General features: G+C 39.7%; 1 protein-coding gene across 9 annotated transcripts in view; it reads right to left on the bottom strand.

The window, feature by feature from the left end:
• PARD3B (par-3 family cell polarity regulator beta) overlaps window positions 1–13,531 on the bottom strand; it is a 440,403-nt gene that overhangs the window by 129,735 nt on the left and 297,137 nt on the right. For all 9 annotated transcript variants that reach the window (XM_067298774.1, XM_067298775.1, XM_067298776.1 and 6 more), the window contains one exon: window positions 12,308–12,542. In XM_067298774.1, coding sequence (XP_067154875.1) covers window positions 12,308–12,542 — 235 coding nt within the window. The remainder of the gene's footprint in view (window positions 1–12,307; window positions 12,543–13,531) is intronic.

Genomic DNA, 13,531 nt, shown 5'->3' with positions numbered 1-13,531 from the left:
TTCTGTAAATTAAATATATACACATAATCAACACATCTCAAAAAGAGTTACCTATGTATTTGAATTTTAGCTCCACTGTAGCCTTTTACTATGGTGTGAATGCATTGTTTTAATAAAGATCTCGCGCAAAGACGACAGCAGAGTATATAATACAGCTGTAGTTTATTGCTTTGTTCTCTGTTGGGCTGAGGCCTCAATAAGTTATTAAATCACTGAGGTAAATCCTGAACTATTTAGTTATTCTAAACCTCAATCCTCTGAGAATTTTTTCTACTCTAGGGTTGTGGGTTAGGTTTTTTTTTTTTTTTTTAATCTTTCCCAGTGAAAGATTATCTTTTCTGTGCTCTATTTTCAATTGCATGTAAGTGCATGGCCAGCAGTCTATGGTATAACATAAGTTTTCTGCAATAGGTCCAGGGCTTGTAGTGATTTTTTTCCCCACAATGACAGGATCATCTTCTTTCAATTTCTTTAAACTCTGGCCTAAAACCAGAAAAGATTAAACTCATTCTCTCCAATTTTAAATATCTTCACAAGAGGAAGCTGGTATTTAAGCTAGAATAAATATGAAGCATGAACTAAATAAATATACTGCTATTGGAATATTTTTGTTAGCACGCTTCAGATTCTCTAAAACTTGCTGTGCTTCTAATTAGACTGAGAGAGCACATATTTCGTACAAGAGTGGCTTCCTTCCTCCCATCAAAGCATGCACAAATGTATAAGTCTTTGTAAAACACTGAAGTATCTCTACAACACAGATTTGTAATAGTAATTTCCATGCAGGAGATGCAATAAAACCAAATCCACTTTATTACAGCAGCAGGGACTAAAGCCAGTTATCCACTCAGAACTAGCAAGCTTGCATGCCAAATCGGTTTTCACTACTCACTGGGTACAACATAGTTCACAGGCAAATCAGCAAATTAGGCAGTTTACAGAGAACTGGCACCATAAGGTCTACAGGCCTCATCACAGGGAGGTCTTGCACAACATCGTCAGCATTCACACGACAGATCACATAAATACAACCTCCACTTTGCAACTGCAGAAGTCAGGAAATATCTCCCATGCATGAACAAAGAGGCTAACACTACTGCTACAGGCAGGCAGAACTCAAAGCAGAACTATGGCTAGAAATTGCTCTGTGTTTCTCTACGTAACAGCAAACCATTTCAGCCCAGAGCTCCTGTCACAAGCCTGAGTCTTCCTTGAGCACCCTCCATTGTACCAGACGAACGATGGCAAAGAGGTAGGTACATTAACCTATTGCAGCACTTATACCCATAATAATCTGCCTTTTTAAAGGAAAGAAACATTTGCTAATTTCTTTTAGAATAATTTAGGTCAAGTAAGTTACTCTCCAGCATATACTCTAATCTTAGTAAAAATGTTCTGCAGCCACACAGTGGCTTTTAAGTTTTACAAAATCTTCATATTTTGACAAAGCTCTTGTATTAGGAATTATACTTACAGTGCAGACTCCATTAAAACAAACAAGCAAAAATTAGTAATTTAAAAACATGAACTAAGATGACTAAATGACTAACAGGCTGAGCTCCTCAGCCGTCCTTCCTCACTGCCTATTAGGGAAGCTGAACAATTTAGGAGCACATGAATAGAAACAAGCACCTCCAAACAAAGAAATGGATATGGAAAATATATTTGGAAAGAGAGGAAAGCTAACTTTGAATAGTTTATTTCCTCAACCTAGTTTTAATTAAAACCAGAACATTAGCATATCTGTTATACTAAGCCACTGTACTACAGGTTTCCACAGTAGAGGATAAAAAGCTAAACAAAAGGACGGCAGAGGTAGAAGGAATAATGCCCGACTCATTACTCACCATGGTTCTTTGGCTAGAAAGAAAATAGCAGACAATGCCGGTGGCCTTCTGTCACCAGCAAAGAGCTTTGCAATTCTATTTACACGTTATTACCAACCAACCTGATAACATGGGGTGACTGCGAGGCCAGGTATCCACTGCTTTCACATAAGGGACAATGAATGGCACAAGCATACAGCGAATTACTTCAAACCCAATACTGAAGCTAAATGCTGAAAGACTGTAGTAGATACTTAGCAGTCTGTATAGGCTGTGTTACACACACACACACACACACAGAGATGGACAATTTTTCACCTTGTGAGTCAACTTTTAAGATTCTTTACTAATTCCCCTCAACAATAAGAAAAACCAAAAATTAAGAAATAGGCCAGCAGTGGGAAATTGCAAACCACAAAGGGAAAAGGAAGCAGGCATCTTGTTTTTCATCCACAAGGAATTAGTCAAAGATTTCTAAAGAGCAAGATCAAATCCTTTCAAACTGCCCCCCATCCAAGGCAAGACCCTAGAGAAGTCACTTCAACTGATCGAAGGCAATATTTCTGTGAAGGAGCACTTGCTAGCAACGTTCACCTTTAGGTCTGCATCGCGCTGGGTGCAGCCACCAAAGAACCGCAGCACTTGCTGCCCAGTAGAAGCGTACGCAACTACACCGGTGTGTTACTGCTGGCCAAAGTGGGGAGGAGACTGCGCTGGTGGCTGGGCTGGGAGAGGCAAGCGAGGTTGCGCTCCCAGTGGCGTGGGCAGCCCCCAGGCCCAGAAAGCTGGCAGTGGCCAGGCACCAGGAGCCAAGCGGAGAGGGAAGAAGCCGAGACACAAGTTCAAGAAGTTTCACTGTTTCTTGTGTGCGGTCGGGTCTTCAATGTGTTGTGCAAGATGGCAAATTTTAGAGACCATCTCACTGAGTGGGTTTAAGGGTCACGGGAGATGACATCCCATGCAGGGGCTTTTGTGCAAAGGGGGAAGGTGCTGCTAGTTTCCATGATGACAGAGTAAGGAGATAAAGAGGAACAGTTGGTAGAGAGAAAACGAATTTGCCCATGTTAAATTTGAAATGAAAAATCAATTTTCCTGCCAAGAAGGTATAAAACCAGGGTAAAAGGTCAACTAATATTCTGAGCCACTGTATTCCAAAGCACATTTCTGAAGGTAAGAACATCTGCAGCTAGGAGGTAGCAGGGAGAAGAGGAAGAGGAGACCCAGGGGGACCTCCCGTGCTAGCAGCAGCAAGAGGAAGGGCTAAGGGCAAGCAACCCAGTCCCAGCAAAGAGCTCCTTCCAAAAGCACAAAAGCTTGTGGACTGGGCTTGTTTCAGCTTTTTTTCAAAGAGAGAAGAGACCAAAGTTTGCTAAAACTGCATGGAAAGGTGAGTCATAATGAGGAAAGGTTAAAGAGAGACCTGAGAGACTCTGTGTGGAAATGAGAGACTGGGCAATACGAGATTAAGAGAAAAAAATGGAATCATTGGAGAAAAATAGAAGGAAAGACACTACGAAATCTGCAGAGAAAGAAGAAAGTATCCTAGAGACCAGAGGAAAAGAAGATGGGGAATCATACAAACCATACTGCTTTTTGATACTCATTTTCTTAAAAATAAAGCTATTTGTCTGCTATACTTTCATGGAAGTAGCCAAACTGTTTAACATTCTTATTAATATATTTAACCTAACAGTGACTATAAGAAGCAGGGAAACGCTACTATTTTCATTTTATATAAGGATAAAGGATATCCTTTATATAAGGATAACTGAGGCCTAGAGCAGCTAAGTGAGTTAACCAGTGCCATTCAGGAAGCCAGTAGCAGAGCAGCACTTGAAACAAAGTCCCTCACAGACTATATTCCTAAATCCTAAACCATCTCTTGTCTGCTTTCCCTCAAAAATCCCCCGAGAAAAAGACGATGGGAGAAAGGGACAGGGTGGCTCGAAGGGGCCAGGTTTTTTCTGAAGCTAGCGTTCTTCATGCTCTCCGAGATTGTGACTGCCCTAAAAGGAGCTTTGTTCCTTTTATATGTCAGCAAAACAAAAGGTCAGACCATTGAAATATTGGCCAGGTCTGACTTTCTTCTATTAATAACAAATAGAGACACATTTTTTAAAGTAATAGTTAAATAAATGGCTACATGTCTGCAATCATTTCAACTTAAAATGTCAACTGGATTTGAGATGCCATGTGCATTTAATCAATGACTCTGCATTATAATATAAATATTACTTTGGTTTGACTGCTTTGTCTGGCATAAATCATAATTCAGTGAGATGAGTACATTTCATTTTCTCTACAGATGGCTGTTAATGGCAATACCTATTAAACTGGCACCTGCCAGCACTTTGTAGTTAAGGAATCTGTCAGGAGCCCCCCTCTGTATCATTTTGCTGCTAATTGTTGTCTCTCCCCCTCCTCCCCCCCATTTACCACATTCATACGATAAGAAATACTGAGACAGAAAGTCAACAAAGCAGACTTTTTTGTCTCAAGGTAGAATTCATACTCTGTACTGCATTTCTGAGGAAAATACGTATTTATTAGTTAAAATGCAGCTCAGGCAGCCTTAATTCTAAACCTTGACTTTAAAACCTTCAGGATCTTTGACCGCAATGCAGAAACACACTACATACAGAAACACCCAATGGACCATAACTTATATGGAAAACCTGGTATTCAAGTTTTATCCTCAGTCAAGAGATGGATTTTAAAACAAATAATAGCCAACGATATTGAGTGAAGGATAAACACATCACCACAGTGTTCTTGATGAGGGGATATCGTCAAGAACACACTTTGCTTTTTAAGGCATTTTTTGCAGAAGGGGTTACGTGGGAGACATGCAGATGCACACTTAGAAGAAATAGGCCACCTCCAGGAAAGGCTGGCTCATACTTCCATTGGACTGGAGTTTGCTTTCATTTTAGCAGGTGTGAAATAGCCAGAGGTGAATACTGACAGGGCAGGTGTACATTTAAGGAGGCACGTCACTGAATTTGGATGCACAAAATTATCCATACAGACAAAGCATGTTATCTCTCTCTCTCTCTCTCATATATTTTTTTTGATTAATAATGACTTGAATAATGATATTTTAACTTGAAGTGAACATGCAACTATTTTACAAAAAGCATACTCCCCGCAAACAGTTTGTAAATTCCAGTCCTTTTAAATAGTCAGAGGGAACTTTCTGCTCTGATCTGTTAAGTAAATATAAATCTCGTTATCCAAGTTCAGTAATGAGAGTAAGGGGTCTATTCTTCTTCACTGCACTTGCATATATCTAACGTTAATGAGATTTATGCATGCATATTAAGAAGAGAACAGATGCTTAATTAAACAAATAAGCCTTTAGTAGGCAGTCCACGTGATCATTTTTAGTACAAAACCCCCTTATTTTCTCTGTTTTAGTCTGACTATGAATGCAACCAAGGAGAAATCAATACGGTGGAGGAAAAGGAAGAAAGTGATACATATCATTTGAGATGTGTCTTTTTTATTTTTTTTACATACTTGACAAACTCAAAATACATTAAACTAACCAGGCACCCCCTCTCTCTCATTCTCTCGTGCTCTTTAAAGGAAACAGGAGTTGTATTTACCAACTTACCTATTTGGAAAGTGGAAATATTAATTAGGCAAAAGGAAATCAAGGCCTCCGAATAACTAATTTGCCTCATTAATTGACTATCAAATACACAAGCACGATCCATTTCAGATCATTTTGCTACTGAGGACAAAAAACCTCTAAAATAACTTTAGTCTAATTAAATTATAATTTAAGCCAGTCTTGTTTTTTTGTCTGTCTGTCCATGTCTATGCATTGACTTCCATCATCCTACATATATATGTATATACTTATATAGATGCATATATGTGTATATGTATGTGTGCATGTGTGTATAAATATATGTATGCACACATGCAGACACTGCCTTTCTCTGTCAATCACATCATCATGTTATTTGCTCTTCCTTCATTATATTGCTGACTTTTCTCACCCATGCTTAACTTCTCAGTGCAACTCAGACCAGAAGAAAAATTCTCTCCATATGCTATCACAGTGCCATACTTAATGAAAGTCAATATCTGTATATTATGCTATCTACTCTGCAATACCATTACAGGCTCAACAGTGCTAGCTGTAAAAAGTATCATTCTAAGCACAGGGCCTATAACAGTAACAATGAAAAAAAGGGTCATTTCTGTCTTCCATCTAGAATGAAAAATTAAAATCACTAGGGCACTTAGCTCAAAGGAAAATTGGCAAATTAAGGGGACAAAAAATAAAATATTCATGGTTCATATTGTGAAATGGAAGGTAAATAATTTAAGATGAATTGTTATGTGAGAAAATGTACTATTTCTAGAGAGGAAAAAGCAAATTAACTAATATGCACTTACGTTCCCTCTTGCTGCACTTGCAGGTACATGCACAAATACACATCTCAAGCTGTAGTTACGTGCAATATTTGTCAGGGTTAGATATGTTCTCACCTTTACCAATTTTGAATGTATTCACTAGTACACGAGCAAAGCCAAGCTAACTTTAATGCTTAAACTTAAATACTTTAACTTGCTTTAAAAGGAGGAGCTTTTTTTTTCTGAATCAAGGGTGTAAATAATGAATGGATGAACGAGAGGGTGTTCTTCCACTGCACTCCAGTTTGGCAAAACTCTTTACTCTGAGTCACCAATTACACACTTGCTCTTAAATTTTTACATCACAAAAAATCATGACTTCAGCCTACTGGCCTCTGCCTATGGGTAACTAGCTATTAAAATTTCATTGGTGTGGCTGCAGTCCATTAGCTAACTTACCTTCATACCCATAAAGCTGAAAGAGCTACCGAGAAATTTTACAATCACTATCTGGAAAAGGTAGTAAGAGAGCCATAGACTTCTTGCATTTATTACACACCAGGTCTGTAACAACCGCTATGGGACTAGGATACAGAGCAGCAATGCGTGGCAGATGTCACATTCCCCTGATGATTTAAAGGTTCAGTCTTTCTCCAACTTAATTTAGAAATTAACTCAAAGCCTACCTTTGTTAGAAAAGAATATTTGATAGGACTTCAAAGCAAGGCAATTAAATAACTATAGATGACAAATTTAAAATCTAAAGTTTAGCACCTAGCAAACTGAGGAATAATTGTTTTTTTTTTTTAGATTAACCTCTTGGTTAGATCAGCTTTGTGTTCCTGGTACTAAGTGCTAATGTGTTTTGCATTAGTGCTCAGTGTCAGGGATTTCCACCACCCTGCACCAAGGGGTAAATTAACCTTTCCAGATAGCCTCCAGAGCCCCCCACAGAGCTTGGACCGACTTCTGAACTCACAACACCGTGCACTAGCTTAAAAGCAGAGAAAATGTTGTTTCACTACAGCATTTTTCATAGAAATACAAACACCTTCAAAAAGAAGTACAGGGAGGCTCATTTGAGGCAGACTAGTCTTCTTAAAACACACCAGGCCCTGAAAACAGCCAGCCGTGTTAGTGCAGGAAAGGGAGGAACCAAGATTTTCATGTGGTACGGCACAGTCTTGCTGCTGCTATGAATCTGTAGGGAACATACAGAAGTTTAGCACATAACTGAATATCATATCTATTCAGAAAGAGTTTAAGCACTGGTGCTAGACACTGGCTTCTTCCTGAGACTGCAGTATAAATTTAGTCACAGCTCTGCTAATGATAGTATTTAATGTAACTGTTTTCCTGATATACAATATCAATTTACTTTGCCTTCTGTTGTCTAGCATTGGGTTATTTAGTGAGTTATGATGGTGCAATGTGCCAGAACACATCAAAAAGTAAAATAATGCTTGCTTAGCCAATGTTACATACAGTTAACCAAATCAACTTCTGTTCTTTGGACAGCACATATGCAAATCCAATACTATGGCAGGTGATATATGCATCGGGACTCAAAAAAGAAAGATAATTTGTACAACCAAACAACGATACACAATCTCTACACAATCTCCACCGTAATAAAATACTGCTTTGGATTATAGAAAGTTAACTAATCAGTAACAACCAGTGTCATCTGCCTCTGAAACCTCCAGCATATTAACTTACTTTGCTCCAAGTGCAGGAGTCAAAAATGCTACAGCCAAAAATTCTGAGTAAATACTCAGAAAATACTGAGTAAAACACTTTTTTTTTTTAAAACAATGATTACAAAAATAAAAGCATGATTGTTTGATGGTCTTCCTGAATCACAGTCACCTAAATAAAGCTTCAGTCCAGGAAAAGCTTAACAGGAAAGCAATCATTCTTTTTTTTTTCGTATGTGTGTTAAAAAAAAAAAAAACAAAAACCCAGCAACTACAAGTAAATAGCAGCTGAGCAACAGATGAGGCACTAAGTGAAATCTGTTAGCAACTGCTAACAGCTTTGCTATTTTCTGTTGTTAAATTAAAAAAAAAGAAAAAAGAAAAAAACCCATGCAGTAGCAATTCCAATATGTTCAAAAATCTCAGATGCAAAAGACTAAAGCCCAACACTTACACCTTCTTGTACTACAGATAAATGCTTGGGTTTGGTTTTAATATCTTGAAACGCTTTGTTATTGATTAAAAGGCAGAAACAAGCCAATTCACATGGACATACTATCAAGATAAAACTTGTTATAGCCATGTATGACACAGTGAGTACAGCACAAAAAGCGCAGCAGAGACAAATGCGACTTTTCCAGCAGGTGCTTCATGTCTCAAACTCTACTTTCTTTTGTCCTTTATACCTGACCCCTTGTCACTCTGCAGAAAAAGCCAGAAAGTGCATGTGTCTTCGTTAGCAGTGAGCTTTCTGGTGACATCTCAGAACTAGTTTCATTGTCCTTCAGGTCCAGGAGCTTTCGCCAAGGATGATCATTTCTTGTCTCAGTCCAATTTTCACTGAGGTTCAGGAAGTCTGTTCTCCTATTTAGCGGCATCTCTGCAGCACTGCAGAGCCGTGCAGGCTCAGCTGAACCAGCTCTGAACGAAGCAGCCCAGGAATTGCAGCAATACAAACACATCGGCGTGGGGCTCCTGCTCTCAGCAGGATCAATTAGTTGCATGGCTGCCAATCACTCAGCTAGTTTGAAAAATTCATGGCAGTGAATTTGCAGTGTCCCAGGCAGATATAGTGCCTTTCTTCCAACCTCTGCCAGCTGCTTTCATAACTTCTTTTCTACTGGGTCTTCCTCTCCTGCCAGTCTAGCAGGGGCTCTATCCTGCATTCCCTGTTTTGCAGATGTCTCCCACAGGAGGGATCACAAGTACCACCACCACTTCTGCAGCAGGCACACCACAGACTCCTCCTCCACCCAGCTTTCTGCCCCTATACAGTGTTTACATTCCCAATGCCTCCTATGGCAGCTTCTCCACCCCATTTAAACTCAGCATATCAAAAACTGAAGTCATCTCTGTTTCTAAATACTTTGCTCTATTTCTTTCTCTTAAGCTACCAAGAATTAGTAGTCACCTTGTCTGCTGCAAAAGCTCACAACTTTTTGTCATCTTCAGCTTCTCTCTTTTCTCCCACAGATGTTCCACCAATAAAACATGCCAGTTCCATCTCCACAACGTCATGAAAAATCTGGCTGTTCCTTTCCAGCCATGCTGCTAAAATACTTGATCATCTAAAACTTCTTCCTGCAGTCTCCTCCTCTCTAGCCCTCCTGACAAACACTTCTCACTCTTCCCATCACTGCAAAACTATTTTAAAAAATACTTGTCAGATCCACTATTTGGACAGAATTCAACCCCTCTTAAGTTCCCCCATTCTCTCCCTATTACCTCTTTAAATCATATTCAAAATCCTTGGTTTTGCTCTCTTTGTTACCCACAGCTGTTCCTCCCTGCAAAAATACCTCCTTGTTTTTGCCCATCTTGAGCAGAACATACGCTCTCTCCAATTCTTTTGTAAACCAATGCTGTTTGCTCTTGTTCAGTCTTTACAGGTCATCATCCTTCTTTCATTTTTATCATGCCTGGGGTTCCCTAGGACTCCTGCCTTCTCAGGAACAAATTTTTTTTCAAGAACAATTTAGTAAATTCTGGAAAAACACACTCATAAGGACAGAGAACCTCAAAAACTCTCCCAGCTGACCTGTTAGCTCTTACAAACAGCCCTTCCTCTTTTCATTGTAATCTGTTGCCTCCATCTTTGTGGCTTTATACAGATTTTCAACAGTGTGAGACAGAAATTCCCATTTGTGCTGCCATACAGGTAAATAAATACAATTAGTGTCTGCTGGGAAGACTATTAATCAAAATAAAAAGCTAGCACATGAAAAGAACAGATGTATAAAAATCACGCGTACAACCAAAACGTGAACTACGTTCTAAAACAGTGAATCACTCAGACTGGTAACCTATTGTTCCCAGCTTTGCACATTGATTGTTATGAGACTTTTTTGTCGACTACAAATGCTTGGTTTGGATTTTGACGTCATCCCATGTCCTTTCTGGCTCCGGCATCACACCCCCGTAAGGAAGATCTTGCAAATAAAACTTCGTCAAGAGTCTGTCAGTGATGCATGAGCCAGAGTACTGCTGCTTTTGTCAGACCTCTGTGCCAATCCCTCTCTTCCTCCCACAGACCTATTTGCTGCAAGGAGCTAAAAAAGGGAATGAAAATAGACATAAAGCTAAAGATACACAAGAAAAGAGTTGCTGAAGTCACCCTCCTAATTATTCAGTGTTTTGACTACAGTTCCATGTTAAGCCCTATTTCTTTACACAGTACGAACACAAATGCACGTGCGCAGCGCAGGTGTGAGCATGTGCTTCCTTGGCATTCCTAAAGAGCCCAATTTGAATGCAGACTGGTGTACCCACGTGTCTCCCTAACAACTGCCGAAACCATGGAAATTTGGCACATAAGCATGCCTGTGTATTTTGGACAACATATCTTCACTGTTCAAAAGTTGCTGGGACAATTTTGAGGATTCCTATTGATGATGCATGGAAGAAAGTCATCTAAAACCTTCCATGTACAAGGTCAATATAACACAGGATGTTTGAATCTGGAGGACTTCTCAATAGAAAGCTGCAATACTAGTTCACATAGCACTATCCTATTGAACACTATTGTAAGTGAGATCACCTTACAGCTGAATTTTAGATTACCAGTTACGTGCATCTTTGACTAAGCAATGGCCGCAGCTTTTGTGTACATACCCAGCTGGCCTACAATACAGCATGCCAGGAGAAACACCAATAGCCTCCTAAAGCTAACAGTGTTCAGTACCAGAAGTAACCACATGGTCTTATAGACTATTCTCCTCATTACGAGAGATCATTAAATTTCCTCCAGATACGCTGTATTAATTTCAAAGATCTACTTAAATTAAAACACTTTAATCCTCAATACACTAAACATGCATAAGAGGCAGGGATGACAAACTAGGGTGTCTACAGTACTCAAGGCTCCAGCAAAAGCAAGGAAATGGCCAGATGAGTTTTGCCCAAACAATCCCAGCAGATTAACTCCTGCGGATGCAGCAAAAACCCATCCTCCTGTGCCCAAGCCTCCCTCTTATAATGGCCCTGCCAATCTGCCCAATGGAAAAATCCTTCCGACTTCAAACGTGATAACTAAGTTGACTCTAAACACAACCAGTGCCATCTCTAGCCATGACTCCATAGTCTCAATTTGAAGGCGGCACCACGGCTGGGTCTGAACGCCCAGCACCGACGCATGTGGTCTGGTCTGTATGAACTATGCAACTATTCTGCATTCAGGTAACAAGTCCTGCTTTGTTTGTTTGTTTCTTTTGACAAAGACTGTGCTCAGGGATTCCACCTTGTGTAAGACTTCTCTGAGCACGACACAGCTAGGCATTCACAAAGATGATTTCTCCACCATTTCTGAGCATCAGGCTATCCTGGCCACTCTCTGATAATTCCAGAGATGCAAAACCAACCAAAAGCCACTGAATAAATCCAAAATTGTGTGCCAGGTAGGGAGAAAGTTGAGGTTTTGACCACCGCAGGCAATTGCTGAAGCCACGAAAAATAAGATTTTATCATTGCTAGTAGTTTTCAGCAACTGCAAATGTTATGAGACTGTTTATAGTAACACAAGCAATCCTGCTCTCCCCAAAGCATGCGAAGGAAGAGCAGATAAGCGAGGGGAGAGGAGGTGAAGGTCTGAGTGTGGGAGTGGGTCATGTATTACTCAGAAATATTCCCCACAAAGCCATTCCCCTCCACACACTCTTGCTTGTTTTTAGCCTGAAACCTCAATTTTTTTTGACATATGGGAATGAATTTCAAAGGCACAAAAAGACATTTTGTCTGCCAAATGTCTTCTGCCTCAGCTACAAGTTTGGTGTAAAAGTATAAACTGATTTCTTTTTAAATAACATAAACATTATTTTGAGTCCAACTAAAATAATTCTTCCTCCACTTTATGAGAGTATCAGTGGTTTCATATAATATTATAATGAGCATGGGTTATTCTGCTTTTTTAAAATGCCATACCTCAACATGACACCGAAGCCTTTCTTCTTCTTCTTTTCCAGATCTTCATTTTCTTCTTTCCTTTTCTTCTCTTTGCTTTTAGCCTTGCCCTTTTCTTTTTTCTTCTCTTTCTCTCTGTTTTTTTTGTCTTTTTTCACTTTGGCTTCTACCTCTTCTGTTTCGGGATTCCCCGGAGGGATGGGTTCCATGTTTTGCGCTTCTTGACCAGAGTGAGAGCTCTTATCAGAGAAACCATCTGCAGAGATGAAAGAGCAGCAGTGAGAATGGTTAGGGGCCACTTATGATCACCAAAACATGTATGAACACATGAAATACAGCATCGGTGTCTACAGAGTGCTCAAATGACTTGCAACGCATATTCACTTAATTGAATAATTTTAAAAGCAGACTAAACATATCTAGTGAATTCAAGCAGGTTTCTATTGTAAATTAAATACAGAATTATTATAGTGACTTGTTTTCTAGTTATTATTCCTGTTATGAAAACCCTGACATGTGGTTAAACACTATTCTATTTGAAATCTGGCTTGTTAACCTCCATCAGCTCAAGAAAGCCGACACACTGGGAAGCAAACACTGAGAGCTGACTTCAACAAGAGGTTCTGGGGACTGACATAACCCACCTAGGTAACAAAATGATTTCATTCACTCCTTGGGATCTTTCTGTTTTAATGTATGAAGAAAAGAATAGATGAACTGTTCTGCCTGGTTGGAAAAGAGGTTGTTTTTTTTTTCCCCCCCTCCTATTTGGGAGCTCAGGAACCAAGCACAGTTGTAAGCTTCGGGCTAAAAGAAAGGGTATCTCCAGTCAGGGGACTGTAAGCCCATTGCAATAAAGTGAGCACTGGGGTGCTGTCAGTAGATTCTTCCTTGACCAGATCAGGAAACAAATGTCCTGGTTGGAGAAGGGGGGCTCTGGACAGTTCTGTAAAACAAACAAGATGCTTTTCAATGTAATCTGAAGAAGGCAGCTGTTTCTTGAAGCTGAAAAATACAGCTCCTTAAGGATTGAGGTCTAATTCTTCCAACCTACTCCCGCCCCAAAGGACATAAGTGAAAGACTTTCTACTAAACCCAGCCACGGCTGGATGGGGCACTGCAAAGACAGCTCCATTCAGCAGAAGACATAAGCAGCTTTTAAAATTCAACCAACTTCAACTGGACTAAATCACTTGCTTATCTACTTTACTGAGTTGACCACCAGCAGCGCTAACCGAAGGTGGT

The sequence above is a fragment of the Apteryx mantelli genome, chromosome 6 (genome assembly GCF_036417845.1).
Source record: "Apteryx mantelli isolate bAptMan1 chromosome 6, bAptMan1.hap1, whole genome shotgun sequence".
NCBI lineage: Eukaryota > Metazoa > Chordata > Aves > Apterygiformes > Apterygidae > Apteryx > Apteryx mantelli.
This window is presented reverse-complemented; position numbering and strand designations above follow the sequence as displayed.